Below are 26,180 nucleotides of genomic sequence, written 5' to 3' on the forward strand. Positions count from 1 at the left end.
TGTGTGTGTGTGTGTGTGTGTGTGTGTGTGTGTCTCGACCTCCAACGCACTCAGCCTCACCCCGCCCGTTGGCGCTTCTAACCTTTTACCAGACAGAAGCTCTGTGTGATAGGTGTAATAATCTTAACTAAGAACATGTGTAATCTATTGAATAAATGCTTTGATGAAATGATAATTAATGTAACGGTAATGATGATGGTTATGAATAGTAGCAGTAAAATATTTCCCTGATCTCCACATTAGTTTGGTTAAAATTATTACAATTTAAATAAACAAAAGGAAATAAAAATAATTAGAAAATGGAATTCTGGTTAAAAAAAATGTTGTTTCTTTCATGTTTAACAGAACTTTCTCACTACAATCATCGAAGATAACACTTGGATTGGTTTGACTGACAGTGGAAAGGAAGGACAGTGGAAATGGGTAGATGGAACTCCACTGACTCTGGCGTAAGTCTTCACTTTGTTTCAGTTTATTACATTTACTGGATTTCCAGCAATGTGTTTTTTTATGAACATATATGTATGCAAAATAATCTCATCAGTAAGCTTACATGTCAGGTGGTTGAGCCAAAATAAGGGCAAAAGGTTAAAGATGGATGCTACTGACTTTTTTTTGGGGGGGGGGGGCAGAAGAACTCAGTTACGACCTTTCATACCTTTCATGACAAATACATCGATCCATCCATTTTCTCCACCATTCAGCTAGCACACATGTCTTTGGACTGTGGGATGAAGTGGCAGAGAAAATGCAAACTGCATACAGAAAGGACACAGTAGATTTGAATCCATGCAACACTGTTGACAACTGCACCAGACAGTGGGGTCATTGTCATATTTTTTTATAGGGAATTAAATCCCCACACTCAATTTCTTCATCTTACTGATATGTTCTTATATAACACCTTCGTTCTTTAGGAACTGGGCGACAAATGAACCCAATAATGGAGGCTCACCAAATAGTGAAGAAGATTGTGTGCATATAAGAGCTGAAGATCGGAGGACTTGGAATGATATTTCATGTACAGCTTCTATGAAATGGATCTGCAAAAATCTACCATAACACCACTGTACAGTTTCTTGGAGAGCATATATTTCTACATGTTTTGACATTTTAACTGTGATTCTTGATCTATTCTACATTTCCATTTTAATGTTGTCCTCTGTTCTGACTGCGTACATTTACTGTACTGTGTTTTTTTAATGTAACCTTTCATTGTTACGCTGATGACCTGCAGGTTTATGTTCCTTTGACCATTTGAAATTGTGCTGAAGTCTCTAAACTAGAATCGTGTCTATCTGCAATTAAGGGCTGATTATCTGATAATTTCTTGCTCCTAAATACTAATAAGACAGAGTTGATGGTCATTGGGCCACAAAAATTTCAGCACTTGTCCCAAAATTTCATCTTGAAAATTGTTGACAGGTGTCAGAAATTGCAGGGACAAGGTAAAAAACTTGGGCGTGTGGTTCGACATGGTGCTCTGCTTCGAGTCTCATGTAAAAGAGATAACAAAGACCGCCTTTTATCATTTGAGGAACATAGCCAGAATCAGACAAGTTTTGTCAAGCGACACTGCAGGGGTTCCTATCCATGCATTTGTGTCTTCATGTATTGATTATTTTAACGCTCTTCTTTCTGGGCTACCAAAGAAAAGTTTCAGAGGTCCACAGATGGTGCAAAATGCAGCTGCTCACATTTGAGCACATTACCCCTGTACTGAGAGCTCTTCATTGGCTACTTTGTCAGGTTCAATCAGATTTTAAGGTCCTGCTGCTCACCTACAAGGCTTTAAACGGATTGGCACCTCTGCGACCTTTTACACCTTTAAGTTCCATCCAGTGCTCCACGATCTCAGGACTCTTCTCTAGGAACCTTCTCCTAGAGCCAGAAAAATGACAATTTTTAGTTTTTTTTTTTAGTTTTTAAAACTAAGTTGAAGACACATTTGTTCACCCTATCCTACATGTTTTAATTCTATGGCTTTTAGTTTTTTAAATTCTTACTGTTTTTAACTTGTATTGTTTTTTTACTTGTATTGCTATGTATCGATTTGATTTATTTATCTTTTTAGTTTCAAATAGATGTACAGCACTTTGTTTGAAAGCGCTTTATATAAAGTTATTATTATTATTATTATTATTATTATTATTATTATTATTAGGTGCAAATTTATATTCATGGCAAAAATAACCAGTGGTTGTATGTTATTTGGTCAGCAGAATGTATTTAATTCAGAGAATCAAGCACAGTGCCTCATTAAGAAACATACAAAATTTTTATTTTTTAAGTACTGGTAAAAAACAAACAAACCAAATTTTAAAAAAGAAGAAGAAGAGGGTGGCCCACTTTTGTCTCATTGTAGCATTACAGAAGCTACTTCAGTTTACTCCATGGTGTCTGTTAACAGGGCAAACATTTCAAAACACCAGCGCAGAGAGTTCTCTGTAGAAAGTCATGTAAGAGAGAATATGAAAGAGTATGACAGAATAAACTTTAAAATAATTGTTGATAAACTTCTGCTTTGCTTTAAAACTAAAAGTCTTGGTTGGTTTATTATATAAGAACATCTAGTACCTCTTAAGTATGACATTATTTTTGTGCCACTATTCTGAGCGCACGTAAAAAAAATTTGAGCGCACGTAAAAAAAGGTTTGCGGGTGCAAGTGTTGCATTTTGAGGAGAAATTTATTTTGAGCGAAGAAAAGCTGAATTTGAGTGAACAAAATTAATTGCTGCGTGCAAAAAAATGTATTTCAGTGTTTGCTATTATCCATACACACACACACACAATTGCAGCCGCAATGTGTTGCTTGCGCTCTCAACATTTCTGCCCGTGCGCGCTCAACTCTTTTTCTACACGGTTATATTTGTGCCACAAAACCAGCCAATCACAGACTTTGATGCAAAAATACCTGATTGGCTGTTCTGGTCTCCAATCAGCTCGAACTGACGAAATGCAATATCCCAGAATCCATTTCGTCCAAAACTCAAACGAGGCAATGGCGGAGGAACACAGAGTGGCGGAGTTTGAAATATTACTCTTTCTGGGTCACAAAATAAACGTTTAAGATATTTTTATGCGAGAATGGTGCTGTGTAAACTTCAAATATCTGCTCGATTCATCAAGACATCACATATTTCCATAACTGCTCTAACGTTTTCGGAGATGCCTGTTACCCACCAGCTGACCGGGTGGTCACTCGGGGTAAACATAATATATAAGGCTGAACTGACAAAAAAAATCACAGACTACACCACCAGGTATTATAGAAAAAAAACAGTCTTTGAATGAAAACAGACGCTGCCCCCCTGGCAAAACTTTCCTAGACCCGCCCCTGCACAGTTACCAGCTGTCAGCTACTTAGAAAAGGATCCTGATGTTATTTGTCTCTCAGAAACAGTTCATAACTTCCCTTCAACTCATTCATGTCACCTAAAAGGTAAACCTGTTTCTCCATCACCTGTTCAGCTCTGATGATTCAGTAAGGATGTCTCCTGGTTTCATCTTCATGTTTCCCTCTCACCACATATCCAAACCAACATCATGACCAGCAGCTTTTACAGCTGTGGCTCCAGCAAACATCAGCTGATACTAGAAATTATTATTAAATAAATTCTAACAACAGCTTATCAAGGTTAAACATGCTGCTGTTGTTTAGCGTGACATCTGCTGGTTTCCTCTTTCTGGCGCAGTGGGCGATAAACAAACAAGAGAGAAAAGCCAATCAGCTGATCATTGATCAGTTTCATGATTTAAGTAGCAACAGGAGAGGGAGGGGGAGAGAATAAGAAGCAGCTGACAGCGTAAATACACAGAATAACTCAAGCTTTGTGTTGTTTTCCATTCTAGCTGAAGTACGGGACAAACTGTTCCTTTTCAGCTCAATACGAAACGCGTAATATTTTCTCTGAATACGGCACGATTCCGTTTTTTACAGGACGGTTGGCAACTCTAATAACTAACCTTATGAATAAAATAAAGTTCACTATCAGTAACATCATAGCAACCGAACAGCTGTATAGAAACTCCGTCATGCTAGCTAGTACGCAGTACGAGTTATTGTAACTGACTGTAAAAATTCAGCACAACGAAAATAAACTCCACCTAAACTTGGTTTATATCTGACCTGGATAGACTGCAGGTCATAACTTCTTACCTGAAGTTCAGGTCACCTGACACTCGGACCGGCGGCCAGCAGATGTATTTTTATACATCTGCCAGCATCTGGCCAATCCACCACCTTTCATTGTTTATACCGTTACAAAAAATAAAAAATTATTGGCCCATAAAAATGAAAAATCATTTGTCCGGTGGGCTGATGGCCAGTCCAGCTATTGTCGTGCCATGAGTTAACCCTTCACGTGCCAATGGTGGCACGTGTGCCTAGGGTTGCCGACCCCTGGTCTAGACGCTGGTGGTGGTGAAGACAAAGACTGAGGTTTGGAAGTTCTGACTAAGGTGTCTGTGAGGTGAAGATGGGGAAGAGGTGGGCTGCATGAATGAGATTCTGAAAGAGAGAATGATGGAGAGTGCAAATCTAAACTATGCAAATTGGCGGCTGATTAATTCAAAAAAGGCAAGCAAGAAGGTGATTGGGCTAGAAAAATGATGACATTAATGAGATTGCAAATGTTGAAACAAGGTTGTGATGTGGAGAACAGAAACGCCCAGGAAAGCCGGAAGATGACATTTACAGCTCTTTCTTATTGAACTTGGGCATATGCTTCATTTAAACCCCTGAAAGTGGCAGTGTCTCTCCCAGAGCTCCAGTTTGGTGACATCTATGTGTATCTTGTAGAGAACTACTGCCAGAATGGAAGATTTCAAAGTATGGACAGCTACATGTATTTTCTATCTGGATTTGTAAATAATGCTGTCATGTCAGAGATGGACTGTTCACCATTAAAGCAAAGGCAAGCACTACATAACGTCATGTCGCAATGGTAACGTTGACTGAGGGTTTTTTGTTTTTTTTTCCAGTGTCAGGTAAATCATTTCTATAGTGTAAATTAGCATCAAGTTGGCCTGAAGTCAGGGTTAGCAGAGATGTTCACATGTTGGTGCTATACTATATGCCCTTTTGGCAGCTGTAAATAAATGTAAATTACACTGGAGGAGAAAGGACTGCAGTACTGTTTTTTGCATGTCCCAGGAGCTGTGACATCAAATGAAAACTATGAATTGCCATCCCTACTCATTAGGGGTGCAATGATACACAAAATTCACAGTTCGGTTCGATACTTTGGTGTCACGGTTCGATATTTTTTCGATACAAAAAAATGTTTATGCATTTTAATTTGTCATTTATTAAAATTATAAATATATATTTTAACTCAAAAGTACAGTTTTTAAATTTAATGTTGTTGAAACAACAAAATAATAAAAAATCTATCTGATCGAGAAATCACTCATCTTTGGAAAAGAGAGTTTATTACAGAGAAATGGCTCTTTCCAAAATAAGAGCTATACTATACGCTTCTTCTGGGCTATATTCTCAGCAGCATATTAAACATATTAGGTCCTCATAAGGAGAATCATCCTAACGGTTGTCTAAATGACTCAGGTAAAGTTTGTAGCATGCGTGCTTGTTGTTTTTGTCTGCTTCCACTTGTCTTTGCACGAGGATGATGTCGGCGTAAATGTGCAGTCATATTCGTTGTATTCCCACTAGTGCTGTCAGCGTTAATCTCGTTAAAATGACATTAACGCCATAACGCAGCAAATCTCTGTTAACGAGTTACCGCGGATCGCCCCGCGCATGGGGCTGGACGGCGTCAACACGTTAACAAGCTAACTGCGCTAACGCACTAGTTCCCACCAATTAAGCATTGCGTGGCACATCCGACATACTGTTTTACTTTTGTCCATGACGCGCTTACCTTCAGGGTCATGCTTCACATGAAAACCAAGATAGTTCCAAACGCCAGATCTGAATGAGGGTGGGGGAGGTTCAATTTCGGGTAGCGTTGAGGCATTTGCCATGTTGCAACGAGCTTAGCTTCTGTCTTGCTAGCTTGCACTGTGCTCAGTGGATCTGCACTCGACAGTGCAGCCTAGGCGGAGTAGTCGAACGTAGATCCACTGAGCGCTCAACACAGACAGCATCGTCAGAAGAAAAGTTGATAAAACAAATAAAAGATTTTGTATTGTTCGATACATATGCGTACCGAACCAAAAGCACTGTATCGAACGGTTCAATATCGATACGAGTATTGTTGCACCCCTACTACTCATAATGCAGCTTTCAAAAAAGTTAGGGCATTTCTCATGACATAACTAAGAATCACCTGTGCAATAGATGCTAAAACAAAGCAAAGTCTTTTTCACATGTCAAAACATAAACTCAGTCTGTGACCAAAGAATTAAAACCCTTTCACCACCACTTTAAGACACCAAATGGCTTTATAATAATACTGCAAAAAATGTAGAGAAAAAAAACTGTAAGGCACAATAATGAAATGTGAAGGATTTATTTTTAATTTTACAGAATATGATTTCTGAAACAAAGAAAAGAGAAATGATACATAATAAAACATGATTCCAAAAAATGTACAGACTATAGTGAAGTCATACTACATACGCCTGTGTGTAATTATAGCATGCACGACTTGCACCTGTGATACAAGACCAAAAGCATGTCAAAATAAAATAAAGGATCACCATGACATATCTTTGTGGTAGGAACCCCCTTGAAGAATAGCTGTGCTGAGGGAAATTTTGGAGCACTGACAAAGAAAAGAGGAAGTAACTACCAAAAATACTCTGTAAAGCTTTATTTCCTTGTACATGTACATTCACAATAAAGGGCTATTCTATTCTATTCTGGGCATTAATAACTTAAAATCTTTTTATTGTTATTTTAGTAGTTGTACTATTAATGGGGTTTCTTTCTGAAGTGTGGATTTTGACCAGGCACCCCTAGTACAGGAAGGTCTGGAACCAGCTCTCCTTTTAAAGTCTCTGATCCTATGAGTATTACCCATTAGGCAAACAGAAATTGGATGGAGCCTGGTAGGAGACTCTCCCAGCTCTAGATGAAGGCATGCTTGCCAGGGTGGCCTTGCCATCCCCAAGCATCTGTAAATTTGTAAGGCCAGAGTAACCTGTAAGAACCCTTTGAGTGATATTATGATAATACACATTTTTACCTTTACTGTTTAACCATGTCATGGTCCTGGGTTCATGACCCAATGTTTTGAGTTTTGTATCATTATTGAACCTTGATTTTGTCATTGTTTATCCTCTTTTGGTTTCTGTTTCTGTGTTCCATGGTTGCTGTCTCCCCTAGTCAAGTCCATGTCTGTTATGTTTCCTGTTTTACTTTGAAAGTCTGTGTCCTATGTCAGTGTATTGAGTTTTACTTCCTCTTGGTCTTGTCATGTCAGATTGCTCCCAGCTGTGTTCTGCTCCTGTGTCTCATTCCCCTCATTATCCCTCAGTGTATTTAAGCCCTGTGTTTCTTCATCAGTGTCACATCATATGTGTTTCATCCCTCAGGTCATGTCAGGTTTCAAGACTCTGTGCAGGTCATGTTCATGTTGCTTGTTCTTGTATATGTTTCATAGTTCTTTCATGTCTTAGCACAAAGTCTTGTTCATAATTGTCGAAGTTGTCTTAGTTTTCGCAGTTCTTAGTTTCACCAGTTTAGGTTCTAGTTTAGTTTAGCCACTATCCTTGTTGTTTTGTCTTGCCTTTGTATCAGCCACAATAAAGGCTTGCCTTTTGTTTAAAGTTCAGTTCCACCTCCTTGCTTGTGTCTGCTCCTGGGTCCACCTCACTCTCTCCACCAGCAGACCGTGACAAACCAATGGTTAAAAGGGGAGTGTCCACAATTTAGATTTTTGAATGTTTAATATTTCATTAAAGCAATTTAGCAGGAGCAGAACTGCAAATAAAATCATAAGAAACCTAATATGTTGTGTAATACTCCTATTCTGAACTAAGTCTGATTTCTAATGGAATACATAGCATAGAATAACCCTTTATCTGGTCTTTAAGTCTGACGTCATTAGTCTGGGCCCAAACTCTGCTGCAGGTCCACAAGTCAAACGATCACTGTGGCATCACTGAGAGTTGAAAAACTGTCTAAATTCTTTTATCTGTAATAAAATGATCAGCGTGGCTGCTCTACCAGGTGTAACAATTAAGTTTAACATCCAGGCATCCATGAAAATGGAATTTATGACATTTAACGGAGTTAGAAGTTAGCAGGGTGTTAGCTCGCTAGCGTCCATCTAAATACAATATAGCATGTCCTGACTAAGGGAATTCTGAAACAAATTAAAACCTGCAGCTCTGCTATCACTTCCGACCTAAATGAAGACAGAATACTAAACAGCAGGGACGTTTTGTGGGGTTACTAAAGTTTGGCTAGCTGATATATAACAATATACGTGATCGCTAGCGACACAGCTTTGTTAGCAGCATAATATAAACAGTGAAGCTGGAGAGTGAATGCTAACTTTTTCTCACTCGATAAAAGTTAACGTGAGGATTCTCGATGGTCAGGGACAAATGCAATCGCTTGGCAGGGTGCTGTAAACAGACCAAACTTCAGTCAGAAGAACAACTGAGATAATCCATCCGCAATGCAAGGTTAGTCATTTATATACCGTATTTATGGGACCATAAGGCGCACTGTCGACAAACGGGTCTGTGTTCATACATAAGGAGCACCGCATTATAAAGCGCATTAAACAAAACAAATCAGTCAGAAAAGTCAAACTTTACTCAACTCATTCTTGCTTCCTCCACTTCCATACCATTAATTCATTAATGTTGAATTCTCTGGTAGCTGCTTTATAAACACTGGAACATATGTTATTCCAGTGTTTTTCTAATTTTTGCTATGTAACTTTGCACTGTCCACTTTCTGCTGTAACAAATTTCCCACGTGTGAGACTAATAAAGGTTATCTTATCTTACATTAATGACTAACCTCATATTGTGGCTGGACTATCTCAGTTGTTCTCTCCTACTGAAGTTTGGTCCGTTTACAGCAATTTTCCATGCGATTGCATTTGTCAAAAAAGTGGAAAAAGGTTATCGTTCATTCTCCAGGTTCACAGTGTTATGCTTTGGTATGCTAACATAGCGGTGTCGCTAGCGATCACTAGCACAGCATTATATACTAGGGCTGGGTATCGTCACTGATTTCTAGAATCGATTCATTCCGATTCACAAGGTCCTGAATCAATTCGATCCACGATTCGATTCAAATCGATTCGATTCAATTCGATTTGAATTTGGGAAATTTTGCCTCAGACAGTCAGAAATATTATAATTCAGATAAGTACATTTACATATTTTTGTATCTATAAAAAGGAAGCTGACACTCGCAAGACTTTATCAAAGGTGTGAGCATCACAGCAGATGCCTTTGTGTCAAAGTAGCTGAAGATAAAACACAAAAACATGAAGGTGATTTTCCTGGCATCGGATTTTATAAAAATATTCTGCAGTACATCAAAAACGAAAGAAAACCATTAATAAACATATGAACATTACCTCTGGTTTTATTAGAGACACAGCTAAACGTTTTGCATTTTGTATAATTTTAAAAAGTTTCAATTTGTTCAGAATCCTATTGAACGGCAGAAATTAGGTTTTTTAAAAGGAAAAAAAAACAGCGGCCGACAGCCTTTAAATAATAGTAGTCTTGTGTGTAACAAGCAAGCACAGATTTCGGGGATAGACTGGAAACTGTTCTTGAAGTACACTGAGAAAGAGTGAGACACAGAGAGAGAGAGCTGTGCATGAAGTGTGGTGGAAGCAAAACAGCAAAAGTCAGAGTGAATTCATGACGATGTTTATGGTTCAGTCAATAGGCTATTATTTGGAGAGAGATAAAACCTGCAGCTTCAGAATCAGCGAAAAAAGGGCGTAAACACCCGCGGATCAGAATCAGCGAGCTGTCAGCTTTCAGCCCCGACCGTGTCCGTGCCGTCGGTGAGAAAGGCGACATCTCACTGATTCTGATGCGTTTTGTGTTTACGTCTTTGTGCAGAAGCCGTGTACCTGCTCTCATTTACTGTTTTAAATGTTTGGTGGTTGTCAAAATTTTGTGACGTTTCACCTGAGATTCTGGAATTTTGGGCAAAATACATTTATATTTAAAAAAAAAAATCGATTCAGGATTTTAATGAATCAATATCACTTTATTTAAGCCAGAATCGATTTTAATCGATGAATCGATTATTAAAACCCACCCCTATTATGTACAATCTAGCCCAACTTCAGTAATCCTACAAACGTCACTATTGTGTAGTTTTCTCTCTCATTCATGTTGGAAGTGATAGCAGAGCTGTACATTTTATTTTTTCTCCAGAAATCTCTCAGTCAGAACATGATATATCATGTTAAGGTAACTAGCGAAACCAGCGAGCTAACTATCTACTAACTTCCTGCTAACTTCTAAATTCTGTTTTCATGGATGCCTGGATGTTAAACTTAATTGATACACCTGGTAAAGCAGCAACACTGATCATTTTATTAAAGATGAAAGAATTTACACAGTGTTTGTTTCGGACCTGACGCGGACGGAGTTTTGGACCCAGATTACTATGAGCCGCGAGGCTCCTGACTACGGTAGCCATAACGCTCAGACAATTCATCAAGCGGTGCAGCTTCGTAGCTTAGCAAAGTCCTACTAAAACATTTTTTGACAGATTTTTGAGCGCCGTGTACCACATAAAATCAGCTCGAGGTCAGTAAACACAGCCAGAATTCATAGATAAGGCTCACTGCCGATTTTTGAGAAAATTAAAGGATGTTAAGTGCGCCTTATAGTGCGGTAAATACGGTACTGCTGCATGGGCTGGGCTCTAGTTACATCGTAAGGGTTTAAAAACTGAGCTTTAAAATGAATAGCGGTAATGAAAACCGAGAGAAGCCGACAGTGATCACTGACTATTTGTAGGGGCTTTTGGAGATTAAATATAACAAGATACAAAGCATTAAAATATGTTAAAAACACAAAAGCCGGATTTGTCACGTCATCACTTAAAGACCGGTGTTGTGCCAAAAAGAGATTTTCTGCCAAAAATTGATTTCTGGTATTTGCCAAAAACTGATTGCTTGTATTTACACTGCTATAAATAACTTGTTGGTCTATAATATGTGAAACATATGTCACATGTATCCTTCATGAATGATATCACGTCATCTTGAGCAACAAACAACATTCCTGTAACAAGGTAGAAGCCGCAATCAGTTTTTGGCAGTGACTTTTGTGTATCCTTTATTTATGCAGTTAAAAAAAAATTATTGTTGACTTTAAAAAATGTCTCTTTTAAGAGTAATCTGGCCAAGAGTACAGCTTAAATTGCAACAAATGCAAAAATAGTTCTGTAAACATATTTTAAGTGGACAATAGGGAGCTGATTGATTATAATGTAAGTACAATAACACAGTTACAAAGATACTTGAGAAACAGGTAATTTTTTAAAATTTTATATATAACACCTTTGTAATACCTGTTCACCAAAGTATATTTAGCAGCATACGTAACGATATTACACATAAAAAACACACGAAAACATTGGAAATCACTTTTTGCCAGGCAATCACTTTTTGGCACAACACCGGATTGCCAATGTACATGTACAACAAAATTGTGGGTGCGCCACACCAGCTGGGCTGGAATAAAGTATAAATAGTAAGACAACAGGAATAAATAACAAACATATACAATCAAGAGGGATATAGTATACAAAAAAAAAAAAAATAGAAAAGGCACACATTGCAGAACAGGTTGGGGTACGCAGGGGCCCCTAGTGAGAACAGGAAGGCTACACGGAAGGTAACTAACAGTGCCCAAAAAATAATTGGCCATCACAAGTTTCAGTAGTAGCATAGCTGCAAAACCACATATTCAATAGGTTACTTCCTCTGATACTAAAAAAAAAGTATAACTGAAACCTTTGAGGCTTTTTACATTTTACATGTTCTGCACTGCAGAGCTCTCATAAATGATCAACATCCTTTCATGCAATGGAGGAAATTTATGTCAATCTGAAACATGACAACCCAACACATGCAACAAATCGCACAGGTAAGAAAGAAGTGGCAGAAACTGGAAAAAGCAGAGGTGTTTTAACTGTTGCACATTTTATTAGGTTCTCTATTTTGTTTATTGTTGCATCTTCAAAAAATAAAAATACAATAACTGAGCCAGGAGAGCCGGGGTATCGTTGCACTGGTTTACTGAACCTTACTTTCAGGGCATGTACAGAACATGAGCATCCATTTTCTACTGCCTCCTACAGGACACACTCTTCTTCCACTTCCTTACACATTAATGTAACACAGAACTAATACTGCCTCTCCTGGCATTACCATTGTAACAACACATTCATTCTGTTTCTTTCAGAAGATTAACAGGAACTTAGGTTGTAGGTATCTATGAATAATAACTATTATGTATACTCATATTTATATAACCACTTATTTCTTGCGATACCACATTTATTTTTCCTTTCTTTTCAGGTCAAAGGAGCTCTAAGAGCAGTTTGTATTTGGTTATTATTCTGTCTCTAAGCCTGCTGAGTGTTTTCCTGTTGGCTGGACTTATTACTCTTGGTTTCCTCTGTGAGTTGTGTTGGTCATTGATATCAGTTCTAATGATCACAAGCTTCTCTTTTTCTTAATGAGTGAGGAGAGAGACCTAAATGCAAATGTTTCTGCAGTGAGTCACAGGCTTTCTTCCATGACTGATGAGAGAGACCTGCTTCAAGCCAATCTCACTGAAAAGACTAAAGAATTGGAGGGACTGCATTTTTTGTTCAACCAAAGTGAGTCATTGTATGAGTTGTTGTGTGTTTTTAAAAAAACTTACAAACACACATAAACCTTGTTTGTTTGTTTTTTTTTTAAAAAGAAAGAAAACAAGAAAAAAGAATCCACAACAAGTAGATCTAGTCTTATATTTTGTTTTGCTTCCCCATTATTTAGATTTAGTTCAGGTGTATTTTCGGTGTTGCTTTTCATATTTTGGCTGCAGTAACATATTGATCTCCCACTTTGCTTTAGACAAGAAGAAAAATTATTTCCGATCAAATATACATAAACGTGTCACTTTAAAGACATTAGTTTGCCTTTATTAGACAGCCTTTTGGTGTGCTTCAGCACTTAAACAGCACTACAAAGAGGCAGGAGAATATGCATCCAAGTATGCAGGCATTATATTTGTGGGAAGTCTCATTTGGCTAATGAAAAAGCACATCAGTGTATCTGGTCCAGCTTTCATCAACAAAGTGATCACACAAACAAACAAAGTACAGTGTGTTAAACAGAGATCAAATAAGCATTGTTATAAAGTTCCTAAAAGATAATTCACTAACTTGCTGAAAAATTACTTGTTGGTAATTTCTTCCAGATAAAAAATGTCCTGCGGGATGGACCAGGTTCAACCATAGCTGCTATCTCCTGTCTGAAAGCTCTGGTTCCTGGGATGCAGCCGTAAAGGACTGCAGAGACAGAGGAACATATCTGGTGGTTATTGACTTCCCTGAAGAACAGGTACAGTTTTTATGTATGTGTGAGTTATTGTTTTGTAAATGAATATTGAAGTTAATATTCCTATTATTTTATGTAGATAGCTTTGCCCAGTATTCAATAGAAATTAAGCATTTCTATCAACCTTTCAGTCTTCAACTTAGCACATATCTACACAGGAAACCCTGACACAACTATAATTGTATCTTAGTGTAAAAAAAAAATACTTACACTATCATGACACTTACATATAGGTCCTTGGGGGTGGGCACTAGGGCTGGGCCATATCATACCGTTCACGGTAATACCGGTATAATTTTGGGCAACGATAAGAAAATGAAATGGTGCTGGTGCCCACCTCTCAATTTTATCACTGGTGCTAGTGCCCAACTCTCAATTTTACATGTAGACATTGAGGGTTCTCTGTGTCTGGTTGCTTGGGTGTTTACTGGTTCACTCCCGGTGGCTGATTGGCAGGTCCTGGCTCCCCTGGCTTTGTCGGGCCTGTGCTGGGTGTGGGGTCTGTTCTGCCATAGCTGGCTCTAGTAAGCTGTTTGTAACACTATCTTCATCCATCAGCGCGAACTATCGCATGTCCGCCATGACCTGCCCGAAACCGGAAGTGACGTCATTTGCAGAAATGTAGTTTTTTACCATCAGGGCCTTATGAGCCTATACACATATTATTAAAATTTGGGTTATAATGGGTGTAGCGGACCCCCCCCCCCCCCGAATGAAGGATGACACTTTACTGATGACGTTTTGAAGGTTTAATGGCAGTAAACCATCAATCTCACCATAAGAGCTGGGGATGTATACATAGAAACAGCGTGTAAGCAAAATAATCCACACTCTTACAATCGTAAACCTTATAACATGAAGTTCGTTTCAACGTAACATTTAACAAATGTAGCGACTGTCACAAAAACATCTAAACGTGTCCTCATTTATATCATAACCATACCTTGTGCCTCTATCAAGGGGGCTGCTAATGACAAAAGAAATCTCCATAGGCTCTGTTAAGCCATCACATTTCAAAACTCCCGCGACTGCCGCTGAAAACTGCGCCAAAAACAGTTTTACAGGAAATCGTCCCACCAAAGTAAAAGCTTCTACACACGAACAGGAAGTTGGTAGTAGAAAACAGCAATGAGTGCCAAAATAGGGTGCAAGGAAACGCATTCAGGGTTATTTACACTCCCACCAAAATTACGAATAATTGGTTTACATAAGAACCAAAATGAATAATTTTCCCAAACAAAATAACCCATGTAGGAGTTACCTTAGGAACTTTCTAACAACAATACAAGTTTTTGTACTGGACACTCAACAACTGATAGTTTAGTAGAGCGTTGACCTTTATTATTGAGTCTCTTTTCTCCAAGTGAGATCTTTACCCTTCGCACAAGTCCATCTTTTCCACTGACAGTCTCTACAACTCTTGCAAGTCTCCATTCCCCTCTGGGTGCTAGTTCATCCATTTCCAACACAACATCACCTACTTTTAGATTCCTCTTTGGTGAGTGCTACTTTTGCCTTGAAATGATGTTGTGAATGTATTCTCGTCTCCAGCGGCTCCAGAACTGCTCTGCAAGGAACTTGCTGTACAGGTCCTCATTTGAAAAGGCACCAGGTGGGGGCAACGGTGCATTGGATTTCATGTGCAGCAGATGATTGGGCGTGAGCGGTTCTAGGCTGTTGGGGCTGTTCAAGTTATCTATAGTCAGGGGTCTGCTATTGACTATAGCCATGGCTTCGTAGAATAACGTCCGTAATGAAGCATCATTGAGTCTGTCATGAGCCAGTGACAGAGTGGTATTCAGCACACTTCTGACAGTCTTTATCTGACGTTCCCACACTCCCCCTGCATGACTAGCATGGGGTGCGTTCATCACAAAGTCACATTGTTTTTCAGTCAAGTATGTATTTAGTCTCTGAGTGTCTAGCTCATTTAAAGCTGCTTTAAACTCATTCTGAGCACCAACAAAGTTCGTTCCCTGGTCACATTGGATGTGTCGAACTGCACCTCTGATTGAAATGAAACATTTTAATGCATTAATAAATGCATCAGTAGACAAGTCCTCTAAGAACTCAATGTGAATGGCACGAGAACAAAAGCAAGTAAGTAGGAGTCCGTACTGTTTGTGTTGTTTTCTTCCCTCTGTTGTCACAAATGGACCAAAACAGTCCATGCCGCAGTGTGTGAAGGGAGGAGAGGGCTCTAAGCGATGTGGAGGTAGGTCACTCATCCTCTGACCCTCTGGAGCTTTGCGGAGTCTGCGGCAGATCACACATTGTCGGATGAATGAGGCAACTGTTTTACTCATTCCAGGAATCCAGTAGCCACTGGATCTGATTTCATTTATGGTGAATGCCTTTCCTTGGTGTTTTACTTTGTCATGACAGTGAGATATTATGAGTTTGGCTGCACAATGTTCTTTTGGGATCACGATCGGGTGTTTGAAGGTGTCACTCGTTGCATGCTGGAGTCTCCCTCCCAACTTGAGGAGACCATCTGTATCCATGAAAATGTCCAGTTTAAACAGTTTGTTATGATGTGGGAGCTGTTCTCCTTTCTTCAGCTGTTTTATTTCCTGTTCATACGCTTGACTTTGTACATGTCGAATGGTCACAAGTTCAGCATTTTTCTGCTCACTCACTGTAGCTGATGCATTTGACTTGATGTGTCTAGCCCTTCTTATGAGACGTGCTACAGCCTTAATTGCTTTGGACCAGGAGGAGAACTTACTTAGACATTCAGCAAGACTTACAGTGTCTGTGACTTTAGTTAACATTGTCTGTACTTTTCTGACTTCTGGATCTCCTATGGTCAGATCCAGCTCGACAGGTTGTGCTGTGGGCAGTTCATTTTTGTAGTTCTCATTCTTGTTCAACCTTCTCCTTAAGTGTTCCAGTCTGATCTCTGCAAGCCTTTTGTTGTCTGGTAAGTTTGGCCTTTGCTTGAATGGAAGAGGCATGTCACAGTGTCCTTGTTCGTTTTTCTTTATCCCTTCCTTAAGTTTTTCCAGAAAAACGAGATCCTCTTGTGAGACCGTTTTGTCACGTGCCTTTGTGTCCTTGAAATCCGATTGAAGAACATTGATCATGTCCATTGGTGTTACAACAGGCATTTCCTTTACCATGACCCTACGGCGCAGACTTGTTTCAGTTTCATTTGACTCTGATGAGCCACCAACAATGCTCCACCCTAGGTCTGTCTGTATGGCAAATGGCTCATTGTCTTTTCCGAGTAGAACCTGTTTTGGAGCTAGAGTTCTGGGACAGTTAAATCCAATGAGTAGTCCAACATCACAACTCAGGAGAGGGGGTATCTGATCAGCGATCTCTGACAGATGGGGGCATTGCCTTGCAGTTTCATTTGTGGGTATGTTGTCATAGTTAAATGGGATGTAGTCCTTTGTGTAGGAGGGTGGAAGGTCAATGTGAACATCTGAATTATAACCTCTCACACGTAACCCTGCTACTCTCTGACTTTTGACTGTCATGTGAACTCCCAGCATCGTGGTTAGTTTTAGCTTAACTGGATGGGATGCTGCTTGTAACTGGTTAGTTATCTCCTCACTGACAAATGTGTTGTCACTTTGTGTGTCTAATAAAGCGTACACAAGCTGCTCTTTAGATGGACTCTGAGTAGTGGAAACCCACACAGGAACAATCATGGAGGTACTACCTGATTGACCCACCTTAGTAACATTCAGAGCTGTGGCTGCCATGGTGTCATTTTCTGTGGTTGAAGCGACGTTTGTAGAGCTCTGAGGCCTTTCATTTGCCATGTGACTCTCATTGTGCAAACAGGTGGGGTGTCGTCCTTTGCAAGTGTCACATTTGTGGCGATGACGACAGTCTCTGGCATTGTGGCCCACCTTTAAGCACCCGTAGCACAGTTTATTTTCCTTCACAAATGTCCGTTTGTGGTCTAGTGACTTCTCTGAGAAGCTTGGGCACTTTGACAACTGATGACTTTCATCTTTGCAGAACATGCAGGCCACCTTTAACCTTGTGTCATTTGACTTAGTTTTTTCTCCTTGTACTGTGGCTTGTGTAGTGAAGACTTGAGTCACAGATCTGTTTGGTTTGGTCTCCCTTATGTACCTTTTCTCCAAGGATGAGCTGCATGAATAGAGTGCATATGAAGAAGTCACAGGATTACATGCAATTTCTGCCTCGAGTGCTACAAACTCTGCAAAATCCTTGAAAGAGGGAAAATCTTTGCCTTTCATGAGAGCAACTGTGACTTGACGGTTCCAACGTGTGGCAAGCCATTCTGGAATCTTATGCAATAACTTTTGGTTTTCCTCACAGTCACTTAGTATCTCTAAGCCCTTTACATGTGGTGTTGCTTGCAGACAGGTTGTGAGAAAATCAGAAAAGGTCCGTAGATCTTCTGCATCTTTTGAGTGGATTTTAGGCCACTTTGACAGTTTGTCTCTGAATGCCTTTTGAACAACAAATGGCTGACCGTAGCGTTGGTCAAGTCTTTTCCATGCATCTTTGTATGCCTCTTCATCACTGCGGTAGAACATGCCCTCAAGACACTTAAGAGCAGGACCAGTGATATACCTTTTTAACAAATGCAGTTTTTCAGCTGGAGATATACCTTTGTGGCCCACCAGTGAGATGAAGGAAGCCTTCCATTCGATGTAGGTGATGGGATCTCCGCTGAACACGATGGGCACAGGCACTGGAATTCTGCTTACTGCTATGCTGCCTTGAATAGCTTTAGCCAGCTGCAATACATCTGTGGGAGGCGATGGAGTGACAATTTGTGATTGCAGTTGTTGTAGAGGATTATCGACAGGGATGGATGCATATTGTTCCACATGCGGGTGATATGAACCTGTAGAGAGCTCTGAGGCTGGTTGTTCAAAGCTTTGGTTGATAACAGACATCCCATTGCTCTGTAACATTAACTGACTGTCCATATCAACTTTAAACTCTTTGTCATAAATCTCTAATTTTGCACGTGCTGCTTGCCTTTCCTTTTCTGCTTGTAAACGCTCTAGTTCAGACCTTTGTGCATCCAATTCCCTCCTGTGTTTCTCTTCCATTTCTCTTATTTTTTGTTTTTGTTTTATTTCCTCTTGTGTGATTTTTATACTGAGCTTCTTTTGCAGCTAATTCTGCAGCAGCATCGATTCTTTTGGCTGCAATGCTTGCTTCAGATTGGTAACTTGACTGTGATGCAGTACCAAATATGGACTTAGCATGTTCATAAGCTAAGAGCTGATGGAGGCGCTGCCTTTCTCTATCTGCATCATACTCATCTAGAGCTGCTAAACGCTCAGATATGATTTTCATAATGTCCTTTGTCACTGATTCACAAGAGTCCATTTTGCGCCTTATGACATGGGATGGTTCATTACGCTCTCTATATTCACTGTATGCTTTTGTCATATCATTTACTGTCCTTTCAATATCATCAGCCATTTCTGCTAACCGTGAATCTGATAAATCATTTTTCAGGTCTTCTCTGTATACTCTGACCTGGCCTTTCCAATGTTCATAAATGGTTAGCAGTTTCTTCTGTCTTTTATTCTGTTCATCCCTTTGATATAAGAGCATTTTCTCCGTGGGCACACTGGGCCGTTCTGATGGCCTTGGGAACGTTTCATTAGCTGTTTCATCAGCTTCGCATGTTAATTCCTTTCGTTGTTCCTTTTCGTTTAACTGACCTCCCTCTATATTTTCCATTTTGAGAGCAATTGCTTGTTACCGGACCGTTGCTGTAGCTTGCTGCTCCGTGCCGTGCCGTTACCGTTCCGATCGCAGGAAGCTCTCTCTCTCGTTGCTCCCGGAAGCAAGCTCTTACTGCTCCCGGAGGCAAGCTCTTACTGCTCCCGGAGGCAAGCTCTTACTGCTCCCGGAGGTAAGCTCTTACTGTAGCGAACCCCCCCGAATGAAGGATGACACTTTACTGATGACGTTTTGAAGGTTTAATGGCAGTAAACCATCAATCTCACCGTAAGAGCTGGGGATGTATACATAGAAACAGCGTGTAAGCAAAATAATCCACACTCTTACAATCGTAAACCTTATAACATGAAGTTCGTTTCAACGTAACATTTAACAAATGTAGCGACTGTCACAAAAACATCTAAACGTGTCCTCATTTATATCATAACCATACCTTGTGCCTCTATCAAGGGGGCTGCTAATGACAAAAGAAATCTCCATAGGCTCTGTTAAGCCATCACATTTCAAAACTCCCGCGACTGCCGCTGAAAACTGCGCCAAAAACAGTTTTACAGGAAATCGTCCCATCAAACTAAAAGCTTCTACACACGAACAGGAAGTTGGTAGTAGAAAACAGCAATGAGTGCCAAAATAAGGTGCAAGGAAAGGCATTCAGGGTTATTTACAATGGTTGTATTGCTGTATAACAACTTGAAATGCTCCCAACAATGGCACTACATGTAAAAATATAATATAAGCTCTGGCCCACTTGGTTCTATGGTAGGTCTTAAAGGGTTAAACCCAGCATTTTGTGATTAATATTGGTGTCATCTTATGTTCCGGGTTAATTCTTGTTTTCTTAGTTCCTAGGATTTTGGTTTTTGTGTTTAGTGTTCTGTTATTCGTACCTGTGTCCTCCCCCGGTGTTCTGTTCGTATCTCTGAGTTTGTGTTTGTAAAACAGTCTATGAATTTCCTGTTTTACTTTGAAGGTAAAACAGGAAATCTCGTTATGCCCATTAGTTTTAGCTGTGTCCACCCTGCGTGTCATTTCCTCATTACCTGATGTGTATTTATAGTGTGTTTGCCTCGGCTCGACGTCGCTCCGTCTGTGTTATTCTGTGTATCTCTGCCCTACATTCTCCGTGCTGTTTTCCTGTATTTTGCATGATTTCAGGTTTGTTCACTAGTTTTAGTTTTTTAGTTTTATCCTCACTTCAGTTCATTATCGTTCACCGTAAATAAACTCACTCGCATCACCGCCGTTGTCTGCAACTTGGGTCCTCCTTCACTACATCACACGACTGCTGCCCCAGCCGTGACAATTACATTTTATTTATATAGCACCAAATCACAACAACAGTTGCCTCAAAGCGCTTTATATTGTACTACAATAATACAGAGATAACTCCAACAGTTATAACTAATATTTTCTTAATATATGAGCTTTTAAGAAAATTGATATTTAGAGCTGAGGAAGAATGTTGCAAGAAACATGTAGCGAGAAAACTCAAAGTTTTAATTATTGCTGGTTTGGCATTTTTAAAAGAGATGCCTGATAAAATTGGAATAAACTACATAGGCTAAAATTGTGGTTCAAGACTAAAATAGCATGTTTTTTCTTCATGTTAAACAGAACTTCCTCTCTACAATCACCATAGAAGAAGCTTGGATTGGTTTGAATGACAAAGAACAGGAGGGAACATGGAAATGGGTAGATGGAACTCCACTAAGTTTGACGTAAGTCTTCACTTTGGTTAAGTTATTACTTTCAGTAAATTTAATCTATTTGATAACCTACACATCAATGCCTCATTGGTGAGTCAACATATTAGCGGGTTGAGCCAAACTACAAGGCCAAATGCTTAAAGCTAAATGATGACTTGTTTTGGCAACCTTAGTCAAAACAAGATATTATATCACACCTGATGTCCTGCTGGGTTTGTCTGCCTGTATACTTTGTAAAGACCTGTTTAACAAATGCTATGTCCTTAAAAGAAAATGGTTGTCATATGAAATTTTCCTATGAAACCCTCCATACCCACACCAAACATCTGAATTTAAACTTGATAAAAAATAAGCTGATGTTATTGTTACTGGTTTGGTAGGTACTGGGCAGAAGCTCAACCTGATGATAGTGGTGGAAAAGAAGACTGTGTACATGTCAGAAAAGATAAGAAGTCCTGGAATGATCTTTCCTGTTCAACTTCTCTGAAGTGGATATGTGAAAAAACACCAAACCACTGTACAGTTTCTTAAAGATCATCTATTCATAAATGTTTTTGTGTTTAAGCTTTGATTATAAATCTATATTTTAATTTCGGTTAGTTGTATTCTGTAATGATGAGTTGTAGCTGTATGTATTTTGTTGTAGCTAATGTGCATTTTTCCTTTCAGTGGAGACTGTCAGAGGAGAATATCATTATACAAAACAAGCAGAGCTAAATATAGGTGGTTATGTTTTCTGTTTATTTTTGTATTTTTATTCCAGCTTTGCAGTTCTGAGTTTTGTATTTAGAAGAAATCCTGTTTTGATTTCATTGTTATGTCAATAAATTGTTTTATTTTGACACTATTATTGAGTCTTTAAAAAATTTATTTTACTTTATTCTTTCAGTTGTGTCACATTTGTTTCAAATATTGATTTTTATTAGGTAGTTTGAGAGGTAGCTTTATTTCCTGCAGTTTTTCTCTGTTCCTTTCTCCATTTGATTTCTGTGTTATTGAGTGTTTATATTCATGCCTGTGTTACTTCTCGTTTGCATGTTTCCTCTTTTCCATTTGCGTCCTGTATTAGTTTTACTTCTTGATTCTGTTTTCACCTGTTTTTGCGGCTGTTCTCATCTGTGTTACTTTCACCAGTGTCTTGTTTCCCTCCTGTTTGTCACTCCCCAGATCAGCCATCAGTGCATACATAGTTCTGGCAGTCTTGGTTGAATATTCCAAAAAGTTAACTCGTGCCTCCTTTTTAAAAAATTATTGTTCCTTGACATTAGTGGAAACTGTTATGTGGTCAAGGAAAGATGCAAAGGAGTATGTGTCACATATAGATATATTATATCTGGCCCTTCCATTGATCTATCTACTATCTACTGTTTGTAGTTAAAATATGTGGTGGTATGTATAGTAGAGTGATGAAACCAAATTTAATTCAGGGGAGAGCTACAACAGTGAATGTCTACAGCTATCTGTAAAACATGGTGGAGGCTTTGTCATGAATTGGGGCTACATTTCAGCCAGTGGTGTTGAGGAATTTGTCAACACTGAGGGAAGTGTAAACATGGTAAAGTACCGTCAGATTTCTGTCCACCAGGTAATGCCATTTGGAAAGCATTTGACTGGCAACAAGTTGTTTTTTTGACAGTGACCCCAAACACACTGTTATTGTAGTAACAGCATGCCATATCAGTCACGATTAGCCTCAGAGCACAATACAGTGTGGGATCATCGTTACAGGCAATAGGAAAATCCTTCAAGTAATCTAAACTATTCCTGAAGACTACTTAAATAAATTACATGAAAGTTTAAGAGAGTTTAGGCTGCTTAAAGAGCAGTCATTGCCATACCAAATGTTACTTTTCAACATCATTATAATCAGTCAGATTCTAGTTTTGCTTTACATGGTGTATTACTATGTATGTTTGGACTTGTTTCAGTAAATTAACAGATTTTCCATTTTCCTTTCAAAATATAAAGAAATGTGAGGTCACCCAAGATTTTTGCACAATACTATATGTATGTGTTTATAGTTTAGAATACTTTGATAATGAATCATTTTTTAAAATTTCTGAAAATATTTTAGCATTATCTTGCATCACTTCCTGGAACCTTAATGTCATTTCACACACGCATTAGACCAACACAGCGCACTTCTTAAGTTGAAAGACAAACAAAGAATCTGCAGCAAACCTTTGCTCTTGTAAGGTCTTTACTTTACAATATAAAGTGCCTTCAGGAGATTGTTACTGTGATTTGGCAGTGTATAATTAGAACTGAATTAATCTGATGTTTAGCTCTTACAAAGTTTGAAAAACCACTGGTATAACCAGTATAATAAAATTGATTTAATTAATGGATTTTCTTCCATTTTCTTTTGTTTGTGTGTAAGAATTACAATGAAAAACTGCCAAATGGCAACAGCAATAGACCGCCTGCTCCAAAATGCATGTCTCTCTATTGGAAACAATTAATTGTCATGAATCAAGAAGCAATATATAACTTTCATTTTTGGCATAATATTTAGATATTAAAAAATTTTACTGCAAAAATATTTTTCTGCAAAATATGCTAAAAATACCATAACATCACAACCTAGTAATTACTGCAAAATCGTGGTTTTTGTCTAAATAATCTATTTTGCTCATTTGTACCATCATACCTTAATTTTTACAAGATAGCACACATACTGTTTAATAATTTCAATTTCAAGGTAAACCATATCTGGTTTACCACTGCGCAAAGTGAGGAAGTAAAAGTTTATTTATATAGCACTTTTCACAGACAGATGTCACAAAGTGCATAACAAGAGAGGCAACAAAAAAACAATACAATCATAAATACATCATAAAATCCCTGGTCTAATTAAAAGCTTTTTGAAATAAAATTGTCTTTAGCTGCTTTTTGAAGGTCTCTACCGAGTCCAGGTGCTGTAGAAATAGAGGAAGTGCATTCCACAGTCTGGGTGCAACAGCTTGGAAAGATCGGTCCCCTCGAGTTCTAAAATGAGTGTGGGGGACAGCTAAAAGATTTTGATTTGATGACTTCAGGCTACGAGAAGGGGTATGTATACAAGTCAGATAAGCAATATAGGGAGTAGCCTTCCCCTGTAGTGCTCTAAAAGTTAAAACTAGAATTTTAAAATGGAACCTAAATCTGATTGGTAGCCAGTGTAGCGACTTTAAAATGGGACTTAAATATGAGCTCCTTTCTTTGAGCGAGTCAGTCTCGCTGCAGAGTTCAAAGTTCAGAGTTCGCTGCATCTCCAAAGCAGGTTAAAACAAATTCTGACATACAAGATGAAATACAGCCAGGTGACAGTGTTTCAAACGTAGGAAGCAAAAAGAGTAAAATCAGTTCTTCAAGCTCAAACTCCAGAGCCTCAAGTACAACATCAGCACGAATAATGGCTGAAGCTAAAGCAGCTGCACTGATTGTAAGGCAACTTGGAGGAACATGAAGCACAGTTAAGGAGACAGCGGGAGCAACTGGAGCTGGAAACAAATATAGCTGCCACGGTTGCAAAAATGAAAGTACTGGGAGGCTCAAAAGGATCCAGTATTAAAAGTAAACTATCAAAAATATCAGATGGTATGGAGTCATATTTTGAAAAGGGACAAAAAGTAACTCAGGTGTTGAATACTCGTCCTGATAATCCTGTACATGAAAGGCAACATGTGCATATCTTTAGGAAGCATAATGTTGCAGACTCACAATCGCTCTTAACCACAGGCAGAGTTCCAACACAACCTCAGACTCTTTCTGAAGATCCCTTGACATATCAGTCAAACATTAGAAATTCACGTGAAAATAAACATGTACGTTCTCACATTTCTAGTCATGAAGAAGACTGTAACATCTTATCTGTCATAAGTAAGAAAAACGAACTCACTGCTTTATTAATCCAACAACATAGTCTTTCTTCATTACCTAAAAAGGAGATCCCAGTTCTTGATGGAGATCCACTTCAGTACCAGACTTTTATTAAATCGTTTGAACACAACATTGAAAGCAGAAATTAAAAACCCTGGAGATTGTCTTTATTATTTGGAACAACACACAAAAGGTCAACCAAGAGAACTTGTAAGGAGTTGCCTACACATGACTTCAGAAGCAGGATTCAGAAAGGCAAAGTCTTTATTACGGCAGCATTTTGGTAATGAACATAAACTTGCCACGACTTACATGAGCTAAGCACTTGCTTGGTCTTCAATAAAAGCAGAGGACACGAAAGCTCTTCAAGCTTACACAATATTCCTTAGAGGCTGTTGCAATGCTATGGAAGATCTGTTATATGCAGGAGCTTGACATGCCTGCCAACATGTTCGCTATAACAAAGAAACTTCCCTACAGGCAGAGAGATAAGTGGGGAACTGCAGTCAGTGATTTCCATGAGAAGTGTAATTGACAAGCTACATTTAAGGATCTTGTGGAGTTTTTAGAAAAACAAGTGAAGATCGCATCTGACCCAGTGTTTGGGGACATCAAGGATATCTGCACGACAAACAGAGACACAAGAAAACTTAAGTCTCAAACTCACACAAGATTCAAAGAAAGTTCTTTTGCTACCTCTGTGATGGCATCTGAAAAAGAAAATAACAAAGTTAAGGAAAAGGAAAGAACAACACAAATGAGGAGTTGCTTGTTTTGCAAAGGTTGAACATACCTTAGAAAACTGTCAGGAGCTGGAAAGAAAAATGCAAAAGGACAAAATCACTTTTCTAAAAGAGAATGGAGTCTGATTTGGATGTCTTTGTAAAGGACACATTAGTAGAGACTGCAAGAAGAGCCTCAGGTGCAAGACGTGTGGTTTAAAGCATCCTCAAATGTTACACATCTATCAAAAGACAATGAGTAAAGAACAAGAATCAAAGGAACAAACTCAAGATCGTGCCATAGTCTCTATTCAGACCAGTGCTCTTACTGGGGCCGGTAAAGATGAATTCAAACTTTCAATCGTGCCTGTGAAAGTTAAGGCCAAGAAAGGAAATGTAACATTGTACACCTATGCATTTCTTGACCCAGGCAGCACTGCATCATTTTGCACAGTGAAGCTGATGAATAAGCTGAAAATTCATGGAAGAAGATCCAACATTCTGCTGAGAACTATGGGACAAAATAAAGTTGTTGAAACGGATATTATTGCAGATTTAGAAGTCGCTGGACTAGACCGGAATGAGTTTTGTGATCTTCCCATTCTTTATACTCAGTTCACTATGCCTGTGCATAAAGGAAACATTCCTCACCAGAACGATATAATCCGGTGGCCATATT

General features: G+C 38.9%; 2 protein-coding genes across 3 annotated transcripts in view; both read left to right on the top strand.

Moving 5' to 3' along the window:
- LOC146650811 (CD209 antigen-like protein C) overlaps window positions 1–2,139 on the top strand; it is a 10,234-nt gene extending 8,095 nt beyond the window's left edge. For both annotated transcript variants that reach the window (XM_085384708.1, XM_085384709.1), the window contains 2 exons: window positions 346–449; window positions 918–2,139. In XM_085384708.1, coding sequence (XP_085240834.1) covers window positions 346–449; window positions 918–1,062 — 249 coding nt within the window. In that variant the 3' untranslated portion in view covers window positions 1,063–2,139. The remainder of the gene's footprint in view (window positions 1–345; window positions 450–917) is intronic.
- Window positions 2,140–12,709: 10,570 nt separating this feature from the next.
- Window positions 12,710–21,474, top strand: LOC146650812 (CD209 antigen-like protein A). Its single transcript, XM_085384713.1, has 4 exons — window positions 12,710–12,794; window positions 13,379–13,521; window positions 20,827–20,930; window positions 21,299–21,474. Exons 1-4 carry the CDS (start codon window positions 12,710–12,712, stop codon window positions 21,447–21,449), a joined length of 483 nt encoding a protein of 160 aa, XP_085240839.1. The 3' UTR covers window positions 21,450–21,474.
- Window positions 21,475–26,180: the final 4,706 nt, after the last annotated feature.

The sequence above is a fragment of the Rhamphochromis longiceps genome, linkage group LG16 (genome assembly GCF_057381845.1).
Source record: "Rhamphochromis longiceps isolate RC_006_pf linkage group LG16, R_longiceps_female_GT1.1, whole genome shotgun sequence".
NCBI lineage: Eukaryota > Metazoa > Chordata > Actinopteri > Cichliformes > Cichlidae > Rhamphochromis > Rhamphochromis longiceps.